Source organism: Podospora pseudocomata, chromosome 7 (genome assembly GCF_035222375.1).
Source record: "Podospora pseudocomata strain CBS 415.72m chromosome 7, whole genome shotgun sequence".
Lineage (NCBI taxonomy): Eukaryota > Fungi > Ascomycota > Sordariomycetes > Sordariales > Podosporaceae > Podospora > Podospora pseudocomata.
Window position 1 is genome coordinate 2,487,418 of NC_085891.1, and position 13,433 is coordinate 2,500,850.

Sequence of the window (13,433 nt, forward strand, 5' to 3'; positions counted from 1 at the left end):
GAATATCTTTTGGCTACCTATATCATTCATTATATCTTTAGGACAGAACATCAGCTCTCCAAAGACATCTTAGCAGCTTCGAAAAGACCATCCCAACCCGCAACACACCGTCTCCCTAGCTTAATAGATACACAGTTAATAACAGATTGCGTACATCGTGATAAGTACGAATCAAAGCTCGAGACGTATTCGCAAGACATAAGACGCCTACGTTTGTATCAGCGTATCCAGATAAATGACGTCCTCACGGCCGCACAAGTACACCACCAGGCGCCCAAGATTCGCTCGCTTTCTTGAACCATCCCAGCAACTGGTTAACTGCCCAAAACGGGCATGGCATCAGGTAACACCCATGCAATACATCCCCAAAAAGTCTTCCCAGCAGCTCCAAAGACCGGCGACTGGGCTGTTCCGAGCATCATTTCAGCCCTCGCCCAACTTCCGCCCCGGTGATGTACAGCACATCATATTGGCTGCGTTCGCGATATTCGTCGCCAGATCCAAGACATCATGGGACTCCTCGACAACTTCCCAAACTCGCAGACCCGTGAGATGGCCTCGACCTAAGCAGGCGTGAGTCTGGCCGCGGGCGCAAGCGCAAAAGACACTGGCTAAGCAGCGCTCGCGAGCGCTCTAACATTCATTCCAGCCAATCAATCTGGCTGCGGTACAGCATTTTGCATGGAGGATAGGCAGAGATATGGACATATGGCAGAGGTGTAGTGTTCAACCTGCACTTACATGACTATTTATTCTATGATTTGGGTCGAATCCTGCTTAGACCGGTAGGTAAGTAGGTAGGTAGGTAAGTAGGTAGGTAGGTAAGTAGGTAGGTAGGTAAGTAGGTAGGTAGGTAAGTAGGTAGGTAGGTAAGTAGGTAGGTAGGTAAGTAGGTAGGTAGGTAAGTAGGTAGATAGGTAAGTAGGTAAGTAGGTAGGTAAGTAGCTGGATTTTGAGAGATGATTTGTTTTGGAAGATCCGTTAATACATGCCTATCACAAAGAGATATGCATGCACATTTGAAGAGTCACTGTATTGTAGATCTCAAATTCAATGCTATTTGGAGGCTTACGCCACCCAGTCTACCACTTTGACCCGCCCCTCAAGACATTCCCCAAGAGTTGTCTACTCCGCCTGACCAACAAATGCCGGCAGCCTCTTCGAAACCTCCTCCCAAGTCTCCATGCCGTTCACCATATTCTTGATAGCCTGAACGACCCCGTCCTCCGAAGCCCTGACTTGAGACGTCGAGTCCCTGTCCCTCAATCTTACCGACCCATCCTTCACGGTGTCAAAGTCGATCGTGATACCGAGGGGCGTGCCCAATTCGTCATCCCGGGCATATCTCTTGCCAATAGAGGCACTCGACGAGTCCGCATTGTTGGAAATCCCCAGAGAACGAAGGCGGGCGGATAACTTGTGCACGAGGGGCGTGAACTAAGGCTGGGCGAAGAGGGGGACGATGAGAACCTTGTTGGGGGCTACACCAAAGGGAAGAGACAAGAACTAATCAAAACATCAGTAAAGAAATGCCAATGGATGACGATACCTTCCACTTACTGCGCGGGCCTCATCACCAGGCCTATGCCAATACGTCTGTTTCAACACACAATAGAGGATTCTCCCAATGCCAAACGACGGCTCAATAACGTTGGGGGTGTACACCCGTGTGTTCTGGACGCGGGTAACCTTGGCGATGGTCAAGAGTTCCTTCGACAACTCCACAGATGTCCGTCCATCACCAAGCGCCGGAGTGTCGATAGACACAATACCCTTCTCCGCAATCTCTGAAGCCAGACGCTCCAGAGTAGGCTGATCTAGAGCTTCCACTGTACTCTGGATGACCTTGGCATCCTTCTTGAACCGCGGGCCGATGAGCTTCTTGTCAAGGGTAGCCTGCCACCCCTCCACCTTAACTGGCTCTGAGAGAGCCTCCTTGACGATCAAAGGGGACCCAGTGTAGGCCAAGTGGACAGTCAAATCGTAGGCACTACGATCAGCGCAACCGACACACGGAGAAATCGAAATTTCCACAGAAAAAAGCTCACCTGCGCAAGAATATTCTCATACTCCGCGGCAGGGCCCCCGTCCAATTTGGCGGAGTTTTTGGTCAGCTTTTTGGTGTCACGCTCAATCCGCGCCTTCAGCACATTCTCAGCCAAATGATCCGCACGCAGGTAATCCCCTATTAAACGGCGGAAAAATTAGCTCAAATTCTCACAAAGATAGGTCGGGCAATGACAAACCTCTCCTTGCACATCCAATCCGCAAACTTGTCCACATGTCCGCTCGTCTTGAGGACCAACTCCGGGGTAATCACCGTGCAGTCCAACTCGAGCATATTCTCCTCCATGACGAAATGTTTCCGCCAAGCATCGACGATGTTGGCCTGGAGGGCGCATCCTGGGGGACCATAGTCGAACAGTCCGCGATTATCGCCCTTGAAGTTGGCGGAGAATCGATAGATTACAAATGACTCCGTGAAAAAGAAGCGTCTCTTCAAGACGGATTCAAAGAGTGGTCGATCGAAGGGTCCGCGGTTGTCATGGGAGCCATGGTTGGCGGTTGAGGCTAACCCAGTGCGGTTTGACAGGTGGGGATGGTGGAGGGAGGTGCCAAGGGGACCGTTCGTGGGGGAGGATTTATTTTTGGAAGGGTGACCCTGCGTAAATCAACGGGCATGGTCATAGCTCCTGTGGGGCCTCTCCTATCGATAAGATATTGAAGAGGTCAGGGGATTCATGGTGTTTTCTTTGTCCTCGCAGCAATAGGCAGTGGCAGCAGTAGACTAGTGGCAGGGGCACATTGGCAAGAGTAGAAGAGAGTGAGTGGTATTAGAAGAGGAGTCACGTACTAGGTAGAAAAGTAGTGGCAGCAACAGGGTAGTGGTGGAAAATATCTTAGTGGAAGCAACAGCAACAGCTTTCTAGGTCGTCAACAACATTCTAGGCCATCAACAGCAGTATCACCGGATGACTGTCACGGCAAGAACTAGAGCAGTGCCTTAGGCAAGCAGGGCAACCTGAAAGATACGTTGGTAACATCAGAGCAAATTGCAAAACCAGCAGAGTAGCTATATTGGCAGCAGCAAAGATATCAGCAACAGCAGCAGATATATTAGTACTTGAGCCGAGCAGGGTATCGCAGCAGGACAGCAGAATATATCAGTAAGACCAGCAAAAGATGTAAGCATCAACAGTAGAATACCTGTATTGGATAACAGGCTCCACAGATTATATTAGCAGCCACAGCAAACTGCATGGGTGGCAGGAGCAAAAGCACCATCGGAGGGTTGTAGTAAAATCTCTCACTATGTAGCAATGGTAGGAGAGCTCATCGGCAGGAGTGAAGGTTATTCTCATGTGGTAGAAAACGGACTCGCGGTAATTGGTAGGGACAGGGTGTCTCAGCACCAACAGCACCTGAAGAATGGCTATAACAAGCTGGAGCTGGTAATAATGGAGAGATAAACCGTATGCTGCGGGAGAAACGGAGTGGCAGGAGTTGCAAATTAAGTATCTTTAATTACAATAACAGAAAGGAATAACCATGGCCGAAGCAGGAGTGACAGCCTATGGATATAGAGAGAAATGTAAGAGACTGGGAAATCACATCTTTTAGCCACAGCGTCTACAGTCTCCCCATGATCTTTTTCCAGCATCTGATCCCAACACCAACATGTCACTACCATCCGATCTTCTACAGTTCCGCCTAAGCATCTGTATATCTATGTAATTACTGTGCCATGCTCAGCAGCAACGAGTGCGATTGGGCTTTTGTCCACAAGCACCCAGACAAGGTCTGACTTTCATAGGAACTGTAAACAAGTCAATCCGATAATGTAGAGACGAAGTGGTTAAGTAATTAAACCAAAGATGTAAGTGTAAAGATGAAACGTTTCCAGACGAAGATGAAGACAGCACCTTAAGGGAGATCCTTCCATTGTCAATCCCCCCCCATCGTGAACTTCACAGATCAAAACGTGTCTACAACACGGATTCTGTGACTTGACATCATAACACCCACATCATCACGTCACCACATCAACACAATCCAGTACAGAACAAACGTAATTATAGAACCCCTATATACGCAAGAAAACCACAACTATAGCTTGCCCCAGGCTGGCTCCCGCCCTCCCAGTCACCAAGCAAAGTAACGAAGAAAGCACAATTGCCACTCCACCCAGAAACCTCTTGTTCTAGTCTATTCCCCCTTGCTTTCCAGGTTTCGAAAAAAAAAAACCCCCAATTTGCCTCCCTCCATGCTTTTCTCTATAGAGCTCAAATTCTCCAAGATTACCCACCGCCCAGACCCCATTATTCGTGTATAGAAAAAGATGCTCGTCTCCCTCTCGTTCTAGCCATGGGAGAAGCGCAAGAATCGAAGCAAAGAGATAACCCCCCCCCAATATAGGTTGGTAGCGAGAGGCAATACCACAGTTCTAAAACATGCGATAATGCCTCGCCAGCCAAAAGCCCAGAATGCAAAAAGTCAAGAGACTGCCTAGAATCCCAAAGAAAGGCGCGAGAGTGGCCCCGTCCCCATCCGCAAACGGCACCCTGACGTTCATTCCAAACAGGCCCGTCACCACATTGAGCGGGACAATGATGGACGCGAGCAGAGTCACCTTGCCCAACATACGGTTGGTGTTTGTCCCTTGGGCAATACCATCAATCGAGATCTGAGCGAGATAATTGCTGTGCGCGCGAGACAGCATCTTTTCGCAGTGGCCGAGGTTGTTCATCATGGTAACAACGTGATCCTGGATATCGCCAAGGTACATGCCTATGTCCATACGTGGCGTGACCTTGTAGTTCTCGTTGCACCTCTTGGTGAAGCCTCGGAGGACGTCGGCCTTGCCGCCAAGTAGTCTCATCAGAGCCATCGTGTTCTTGCGTGCTGTGCCGATCTTGCGGAGGAACTGTGCCATGTCATCTGTACGGGCAATGAAGACCTCATCCTCAATCTGGTCCGTTTCGTCCTCAAGCGAGCGGATATCAGGAGCGAATGAATCAACGATATCGTCGCTGCGAGCTGGTCAGCTTTGAAACTGATTAAAAGATACCAAATACACTTACATCAAGGCGTAGCAAATCCAGTCGCTACTGAGCGAGACATAATCCTTGAGCATTGCGATTCTCTTCCGCACGTGAGAGGCATGAGAATTCTTGGCATAGCTGAAACTCAGCGTGCCCTCGCGGAAGACAACCGCATAGATGTTGAAAGGCTTGAACTCCTTCTCCCCATCCTCGTCATTCTCGATAAAGAACGACCGGAAGCAGGCAAAGTAGTACGACGGGAAGAGTTCAATCTTCTCGCGAGATTCCTGCGTCGTGATATCTTCAATTGTCAGGGGATGGATACCAAAGGCCCTGCAAACGGCGCGCACCTCCTCTTCAGAAGGGTTCTTCATATCCAGCCACCACACACCATCCGTCTCGCCCTTGGGGAAGCTGAAGAGACCACGGATATCCTCACCCTCCACGAGCAATCCTTCGAGATCGGGGGCATTGATTGTCGATTCCCAGGCCGAAGAGAAGAAACTGACCCGGTTTGGATCTGGCTGAAGCACCGGGAGTTGGACCTGCTTGACCTGTTCCTCGTCTTGACCTTTTTCGGACTTTTCTTGGTGGCTCTCTGCGTCAAAGGCTGGCGACAGAAAGTCACCATCCAAAGTGATCATGGGCGTTGGAACATTAGATGGGTTGGTAGAGGGCCGGACATCAGGGAATGTGCGAAGCACAGAAGGACGACGAGCTGCTTCACGGGCCTCACTTTCGGCTTTCATGAAATTCTCCAGATAGTCAAAGTCAATGTGCAGGGTGGCACCACTCCGCTCGTCCTGAAGCGGAAAGCAGACATCCTCCTCGGCTGACTTGTTGGTTGCAAGACTGGCGGCATCATCACTCGCCGCCACAGTGACCTGCTTGCTGCGGTAACTATGCCGACTGACAATGGATGCAGTCCTCTGAAGCGGTGGCTCCTCCTGCTCATTCTGCTCCGGCTTCGGTTCCGAGAACGACATGTCGCGCTCCCGCCGGCGGGCCTCGGCAAAGGCCTTGACCGAATTAGGAGGCGACGAAGAGCGATCTGAAATCGACTCGATGGTTGGCCGACGGGCGCGTCTCAAAGTGGGCGAGTTCTCAGGCCCCTCATCGTCGATGATGGCCTCTTCAAAATCGCGAACAACAGGTTGTCCGGCTGCAACAGCTGCAACTTGGCGTGCCCCGTAAAGGGAGTCAAATGTTCCTCGTCGAGCGCGATCAGGGCGATGCACCGACGCCGTCTGGTTTCGGTGGTCGTCCAACTCTGGAACAGGGGTCGAGTACCCCGAGTTTCCGCCCATCTCCTCCTGGTCGGACATTTTCGTGGTGTGTCTGCTTGTCGTCTTGCGGTGATCCAGTGGTATTGATAGTTCCGTCCCCTTTCTCAGTCTCTTTCCTTAGCTTCCTTACTTTTTCCCGATGCAATGGGTCCTAACCCAGCCCAAGAGCCCCTAGTGAGGACTCAGTCGCAGCGCATATTGCCGTGGGTGTCGTCGCAAGAAAGCACCAGCGGGGGGCAGCGAACGGCCGGGAGCCGTCCGCAACGACGCTCTTGTAAAACACCTGAATTGAGAAGAGGGCCGCGGTACCGGGACTCTGGTAAAGCGACGCTGGTGAAGGTGGCGGGTGATCTTCGTTTCTGTGATGTCAAATTAAACTCGTAGGCTACTGAAGGCCAGTTAAGGCGGCTTCTTGTTCACTCCACTGTAGACCAGCTCAGGCCCCAGGAGTGAACGAGGAGTAGAAAACGTTGAATCGATGGTGCCCGCCAGTTTGTGATGACGAAGCAGTCGAGACAGCCTGTGCGACTCGGGACCCGTATATATGTCGCAAATTCGGCGCGCTATCGTGATGGTCTGATCAAACCAGCTTCTGGGGTCGAAATTATCGGCGCTGACTTCTATGAAACAATATTGATGCAAGCTGGCTAATGGCGGTAGTTGCTAAGGAGAACAGTCGGCAGGCATGGCCTGTTCCTAGGTAGCTAGGTTGCGGATGTTGGTGATGAGTGATAATTAGGTGGTGCAAGGAGAAAAAGAGCAAAGCAGGTTGACCGCGTTTTGAAGCTGACAGTCAGATATGCCGAGCATATGACGTTCCTGATTCACAAGGATAAGGGGCTGCGCCACAGGTGAATTTCTTAAATAAACCCCTGTAGGAATGCGAATTCACTCCGCTTGACAGGGAGAGGTGACTTCTCAACGGTCACCAGGTTTGTCGAGAAAGATGTTGTAGGATGGGATGGAAGGGGGAGGGATGGAGGGATAGTGCTCTGGGCCCGGCGATGGATTTTCACTTTTTGGCCTCTGCTCAAAGAAATTCCAAGTTGTTGGTCAGGAGGGCTTTCCTTGACATTGACTTTGCACGGGATGGAAAAAGTTTGGCCACTTAGCGCCGCCGGCGTTAGTCATCGCTAACCAAAAGCCCGCAATTCGGGTATCAAAGGGCCAAGAGACTCTTGTCACAGAATTGCGTACGTAAAAAGGGCAGAACGCCTCCATCGTCAGGAGAGCAGCTAGAAAGCTCGAGGGCGCTCCATCCGAGAGATAAGCTCACATTCCCAATTCCTTCCACTGCCAATGAGGAGAGATATCAACCCCATCCCGTCAATAATACAGCAGCACATGCACTGCACAGGTGCATGATAGGGGAGTTGTGTTCAGCCTCAACAGGGGCTGTTGGGCTTCGACGCAGTAGCGACCTCCTCAAATGCACCAAATCTTCCGGGAAGTGGGGCTTATATGTACATTCTGATTGGCCAGTTGCATCCAAGCACACGGTGCCCTGTCCTGTGCGCTGCCAGAGGGCAAGTGCAAGCGGCACGTCCCCCAGAAGACACGTTGAAACCAATTGCAGATCCACTCTTTTGACATCAATCACTGTGGACCAGACCACGGCGCATCACAGACAATTCATATCAATCGCGATAGCAACGACGACCTCAATCGCCAGCTCCCTGTCCAAAGTCCAGGCTCATCCTTGATAACTCAAGATGGCGGAACAACTCCTCGAGCAAGCCCGCGACATCTTTGAAGGCCAGATTGTACTTCCCTCCATCTTCCACAACAATCACCTGTCCCCCCCAAAGCTAACTTATACATCCCAGGACTTCGAAGGCCAAAAGCTAGTAGAGAATCTCGTCAACATCTCGCTCTCGATAGTAGGAGTACGATGCTACCACAATCCCCTTTTCCAGCAGACAGCACTAACTTCACCCCAGGCAATCGCCTTCCTTGTCGGCTACTTCCTCCAAGACATCAAGCTCGCCGTCTACATCGGTCTCGCCGGCACCGCCGCCACTTTTCTTCTTACCGTCCCTCCCTGGCCAATCTACAACAAGAATCCCGTCGAGTGGTTGCCGGTAGCGGGAGCCGCACCACCAACGAATATAGTTATCGATGAAAAGATGCTGCGGTGAGGGAATCGGACGAGGCTATGTGTATTTCTGAGAGCAGTTCAATTTATGGTTTTAGTGAAATGCGGTTAGCATTCGGGACATTGTCTTTTGCATTCTCCAGGGCTTGATTTACATGGGAGGGACATCAGCGTCCGTTGGTGGCTTGGGCAGCATAGATGTGAGAACACTTCATGGCCGGACTTTAAACACAGATGTTGGTGTCTGTCTTTCTGCTAACTAGCACCAAAGTTCTGGATGACCACCAAATCGGTGTCTTGATACTGGCACACACCAAGTGTGATCGTGAACGTCGTTGAATTCCTCTAAGCAGGGGATTTCCCATATCGTGAACTCCTCTTACGAGGCAAGACTCAAGTACATGTGCTCGTGTTGTAAACCCAGTCCCAAACTCCCAAATTATCACCAGTCGTCTGTGTCCCTTCGCTTGTGCCATATTCCAACATTGTGACAGCTGTGTTGTTCGGGCAACATCCCTTCCAAGCTCCGCCTTTCAATTTAGATACTCTATCGGCCGTACTTCTGGAACTCCCAGTCCCTATTGTCGAGTGGGCATACTTGGCGCGCCTTGAGCCATCTGGAGATGCAGTGGAAGTGGAAGGCGTGGTTGCAAATGCCCCAGGCTACAGTGCACTCCTCGCTCGTGGCTGAAGCTTGGTTCGCCTGACATTCTATACCTGCAAGGAGAAACGTGTTAGCATCCGGGCCGCAAATCGTGATATGATATCAGACAACAGCTTACACAAGTCCATGATGTGGTTTCGGCAGATGGCACAATTGTCGACCACTATGTCCCAGGCCCACAAGGCTACCGCATTCCACTAGAGTCGCGTCAGCTATCGTAACGTCGAGCTGCATCAAGAGCATATTCTTCCTACTTTCTTGACTTCGAAGCGCTTCTTCCCATCCTTTCCCTCTCCGTCAGCGGCGGTGCCCTTCTTCTTGGTGACGGGGGCCGCGGAGGCGGGCGCGTCGGTCGCGTCGGTCATATCAACGTCGGCCATGGTTGTTTGTCGTCGTTTTGCGAAACGGGGTCGAAGTGGTGGACAAGTTGGTGTTTTGTTTTCTGAAATCTGCGATGCGGGGGGAAAGTTTGGTCTGCCTTCGCTGGTTGTGCTGAAATCGCAGCTACCAGCCAGCGTTGGTCAGTCTCCGCTTTGGCTTGTTATTGGTGCAGGAGAGGCGGCAGAAAGGTGTTGGGCTTATTATGACATCAACCACGAACCAGAGGCAAGTAATCTCCTTGAGAATATCTTATCAAAAACTAACAACCTCTTTCCTCACGATCTAGTGAAAGACTCGCTCTTCCAAGAGCGCCTGGTAAATCCAAATCCACCAGGCAACTGCGAGTCGCAGCCGCCGTCGGGCTGAGTTGACAGCCCCGCCACAACCCCGCGCCGACTGATGTGTCAGGCTGGATAAATGCATACCAACCAGGATCATTGCATAGAGGCCCCGTATGATGCAAATCATGCAGTGCGCTAGAAACCGGGACTTTCTCTTGCCGTCTCGCAACGATGGACCCTGGCGGATACCACCCTCATAAATACATTGATCGCTTCACTGGCAGAGACGTCATGATCCAGATCATCTATCTACATTGGGCTTGAAGCAGAGGAGAATCATAACGACTTGTCATGTTGGTTTGGGCTGTTGGGCTGCCTGAACAAACACCTGAAGTGAGGCCTACCAAGCAATGCCGGGCAGAGCGAGCTTGGCAGCTGGGACAAAGACGGGAGCAAGTGGGCAGTTGGGGGCAGTCACAGCCACTCTCTCTGCGTTCAGCATTCCATCAGCCAAGAAATGGTCCCTCTTGGGTGGTCATCCTGTTAACCGTCGCAATGAATGATAAGGGTTTCAAGGTCTTGAGAGTTAATCCAAGCCATGTGAGCCCGGGCAGTTTGAGTTTCAACGTTTTTTTTTTTTTGTTTTTTGTTTTTTTGCGAGAGCCTCAGGGGAATCTAGTAGACAATTAAACGCACAAAATGAAGGGTTTGATGGCGAGTAAGTTGGCCAGGAGCAATGCTGCTCCCTCATTGGACCTCTTGCAGGAGTGAATGCGGTTCGCGGTTACAGGAAAGGGCGCGCGGGCCAAGTGCACGATGGAATTCAGGCCTGGCTGCCAGGTCAGCCTGCCCGATCGGCGACAGCATTAAATATGCGGTATCCTAGGGAAGCCCCAGCTACTTGACTCCTCCCGCCTCCATCGCGATTCTCTTTCCTACCACAATAAACAAACCCCTCAAAAAACACCCCAAAAACAACATGCGCAGAGAAGCGACCGCCGAAAAATTCATCATTGCCAATTCCAGTAGTCTTACCGAGTCATCAACAAGGACCAGCGCTCCATTTGCCCTCCGATCAACCGTCACATCGACGTTGTTGAGCAGAGTCGTTCCCCGCCCGCCCATCCCATAAATCGTCACTTGGAGCACACAAGTCACAGACCCTCTGCGCGCCACCCGCAAACGGTCTATCTAACCTTGAGGTTATCGCTGTCTGATCGACTATAAATCCCTCTTTCCCATCTCTACCCGCGGGACTTTCTCTTACCACTATGCTGCAGCAGCAACAACGACAACCGCACGAACAACTGCGTGCTAAGCACACTCCAGGGAGACGGCGACCAAAGCGCCCGGGGAACTCTCCCGCCCTCAAAAACTATGCTTCGGAAAACGATGTGCCTAGCGATGCGTGCGCACCGGTTGACCTCGGCATTCCGCTGACGCCACAGAAATCTGTGTCAAACAGCCCTGCACCCGTCTCGTCGTCACAAGCGCAACCCAATCAATCCGGCAAGCCCAAAGGTCGCACTGCGAACAACAAGCCGCGCCCAAAGTCAGGCCCTTCGACATCGCCTGTTCCAGCCAGGCATGGTCGCAACTCTCCTCCCGAGTCGGCTCCTGCAAAGGCCGCGGGTCTCCCTGCTGCGTATGCTGGTGCAACATTTCATGCGTCGCCGGCTCCTGCTTCCCTCCCGATTCCCAGTTTTCTCGCTGCCAAGGCCTTGGATTCGCCCGGTATTAAGGACACCGGCCGCGTCAGTTCAGAGCCTTCGCCTCCTGCCACCGATACCGAGGCTTCTACCCCTCGACAGAGGATCATGAGCGCTGAAATCACACGAGAAGAATCGCCGCTTGATTTCTTTTTTAAGGCTCACAGAGCTGAAAAGGAGAGCGAGGCCCGCAGGGCGAGCACGGCAAATATCTCGATTCCTCCATCTAGCATGTATTCGCCACCAGCCCAGCCGCAATCTCCTTTGGCCCCTAGGACAGTCCCGAACGGCATTGATGCCCGTCGTCACCAGCGACCAGTATATCAGCGGAATGGATCAAGCGGAATTTCAACTTCGGAGTTGGACGGCAACCCAAGAGCCCCCATTGGACCAGCCTTCTCGACACCTTATAACGACAGGCTTCGGGCAGCAGGACGCATCAATGAAAAGCAGGCCAACTCTCCACAGAGCACCTTTCATCAGCAGCAACAGTTCGCCCCTCCACAACAGTCATCGCCGGCAGATGCCACAGAGAGGCTCAAACAGTATCTTGCCATTGGTTCTCAACCACCGATCAAGTTGGATTTCACCAAAGCATCATCCCAACCCAAAAATCAGGCTCCTCCCAAGCCAATCACTTTGGAGTACACCCGCTCGGGCCCGGCACCCGACATTCCCAGGCAGTACCCCGTTGCCGGGTATGCTAGACCTGAATACAGCCGACCGGCAGACCTTGTGGACGCAGAAGATCATCTTCGTCGTGTGTTGAAGATTGACGGACTGAATCTAGGAGGAGCGCGCCTTCCAACAAATTATCAGAGCTCCTAAGTTCTGGTGCAAATCTGCAACGGAACGCCATTTCTTGGCAAGATCCTGCATTAAGGCAGGGCATCTCATCTGTTTCATTTACCTTTTCCATGTTATTGGTTTTGTTACCTCTCTCCATTCTGGGCGTTTAGGGTATTTGTTTTTCTACGACACCAGGCACGGCATGGCGATCACGATTTATTTCAGGGCTTTCAGTGCGATACGGTGGCGGACTTGGTCTCCTGGGCGAAAGGGGTACGGCGGCTCGTCACAGGGTTCTGGGGTTCTTTTTACTATCATGATTCGGATATGGTCGGTCCCTTGGGAGTTGATTTTTCATTCATTTTCAGGAGCAATCGTCTGGATTTTTGGCATCATTATCTTTGATCAGAAGGAGTCACTTTGACTTTCCTTTTCCTCACCCCTTTTGATGCCGAGTTTTTGAGGCGAACAACAAACGGGTGGCTTATCAGTTGAAGAAGAAAGACGTTATAGATTTCTTTCCTATCTACGGCTAACTTCTACTACGATACACCGAGGGCGGCGAGGATGGCATTGGGACTTTCTCTTTTTAGCGATGGGTTTCTCCGGGTTTTTCTCAAACCACATTGGCAGGCGAGCATGGCGGGCATCTTTCGATTCAAGACGAGGGGTTGGGATTTGGAAAACGGATGGTTTCCCGAATGGGAACAAACGAGGCTTTGTTTGCGCCTCTTCCAAGTTCCTGCCCCGCGCTTCTCGAATCTATCACGATCAACGACGACATTGTCATCATCATCATCATCATTCGCTTCTTTTACTGTTCATCGACATACATCACCAACCCACGATGATACCACGTTGCATCCAGCCAGCAAAGCGAACCATCATTCAATCTTTTTTTATCTCTCTTTCCTCCTCTTCGGTTCATCGTTGTTTCATTCGAAATATGGGAGTTCACGAAAAGGGGGGCGGACGGGACCTGCCTTACCACCTGACCTCATCGGTTTTTTTTTTTTGAGGTGAAGCACTTGGGTTGTTGTTTTTTCATCAAAATGATACCCCATTACTGCACTCAACCAACCCGGGAAATTTTTCACTGGCTTTTTTTTCTTCTTCTCTTTTTGGTCAAATATTGGGTGGGAAACTTTGTACTTATTTTTGCTGACTCTTTTTTTTTTTTTTTTTT

The 13,433-nt window shown here is 51.2% G+C and overlaps 5 protein-coding genes across 5 annotated transcripts; 2 read left to right on the plus strand and 3 right to left on the minus strand.

The window, feature by feature from the left end:
• Positions 1-1,125: 1,125 nt before the first annotated feature.
• QC762_0111470 (uncharacterized protein) lies at positions 1,126-2,353 on the minus strand (the record flags this gene model as incomplete). Its single annotated transcript, XM_062884319.1, has 5 exons — positions 1,126-1,416; positions 1,471-1,506; positions 1,561-1,990; positions 2,071-2,141; positions 2,222-2,353. The coding sequence occupies 5 exons, from the start codon at positions 2,351-2,353 to the stop codon at positions 1,126-1,128; spliced, it is 960 nt and encodes a 319-aa protein (XP_062739555.1).
• A 1,701-nt stretch (positions 2,354-4,054) lies between these two features.
• QC762_708730 (uncharacterized protein) lies at positions 4,055-7,594 on the minus strand. The gene is made up of 2 exons (XM_062893718.1): positions 5,082-7,594; positions 4,055-5,030 (listed from the first exon to the last, which is right to left on the minus strand). Exons 1-2 carry the CDS (start codon positions 6,365-6,367, stop codon positions 4,445-4,447), a joined length of 1,872 nt encoding a protein of 623 aa, XP_062739556.1. The 5' UTR covers positions 6,368-7,594; the 3' UTR covers positions 4,055-4,444.
• Positions 7,595-7,621: 27 nt separating this feature from the next.
• QC762_708740 (uncharacterized protein) lies at positions 7,622-8,773 on the plus strand. Its single transcript, XM_062893719.1, has 3 exons — positions 7,622-8,091; positions 8,155-8,214; positions 8,269-8,773. The coding sequence occupies exons 1-3, from the start codon at positions 8,041-8,043 to the stop codon at positions 8,464-8,466; spliced, it is 309 nt and encodes a 102-aa protein (XP_062739557.1). The 5' UTR covers positions 7,622-8,040; the 3' UTR covers positions 8,467-8,773.
• Positions 8,733-10,055, minus strand: HRT1 (RING-box protein hrt1). Its single transcript, XM_062893720.1, has 3 exons — positions 9,342-10,055; positions 9,206-9,284; positions 8,733-9,140 (listed from the first exon to the last, which is right to left on the minus strand). Exons 1-3 carry the CDS (start codon positions 9,465-9,467, stop codon positions 8,971-8,973), a joined length of 375 nt encoding a protein of 124 aa, XP_062739558.1. The 5' UTR covers positions 9,468-10,055; the 3' UTR covers positions 8,733-8,970.
• Positions 10,056-11,020: 965 nt separating this feature from the next.
• QC762_708760 (uncharacterized protein) lies at positions 11,021-12,286 on the plus strand (the record flags this gene model as incomplete). Its single annotated transcript, XM_062893721.1, has 1 exon — positions 11,021-12,286. The coding sequence occupies one exon, from the start codon at positions 11,021-11,023 to the stop codon at positions 12,284-12,286; it is 1,266 nt and encodes a 421-aa protein (XP_062739559.1).
• Between the last annotated feature and the right edge of the window lie 1,147 nt (positions 12,287-13,433).

Excerpts from the sequence above, each read along its gene's own strand:
- HRT1 (XM_062893720.1), bottom strand. The coding sequence starts at position 9,467 with ATGGCCGACGTTGATATGACCGACGCGACCGACGCGCCCGCCTCCGCG. Across the intron at positions 9,285-9,341 it reads AGCGCTTCGAAGTCAAGAAA|TGGAATGCGGTAGCCTTGTG; the intron begins GTAGGAAGAATA and ends ACGCGACTCTAG. Across the intron at positions 9,141-9,205 it reads AAACCACATCATGGACTTGT|GTATAGAATGTCAGGCGAAC; the intron begins GTAAGCTGTTGT and ends TTCTCCTTGCAG.
- QC762_708730 (XM_062893718.1), bottom strand. The coding sequence starts at position 6,367 with ATGTCCGACCAGGAGGAGATGGGCGGAAACTCGGGGTACTCGACCCCT. Across the intron at positions 5,031-5,081 it reads TGGATTTGCTACGCCTTGAT|CGACGATATCGTTGATTCAT; the intron begins GTAAGTGTATTT and ends ACCAGCTCGCAG.
- QC762_708740 (XM_062893719.1), top strand. The coding sequence starts at position 8,041 with ATGGCGGAACAACTCCTCGAGCAAGCCCGCGACATCTTTGAAGGCCAG. Across the intron at positions 8,092-8,154 it reads ACATCTTTGAAGGCCAGATT|GACTTCGAAGGCCAAAAGCT; the intron begins GTACTTCCCTCC and ends TATACATCCCAG. Across the intron at positions 8,215-8,268 it reads TCTCGCTCTCGATAGTAGGA|GCAATCGCCTTCCTTGTCGG; the intron begins GTACGATGCTAC and ends ACTTCACCCCAG.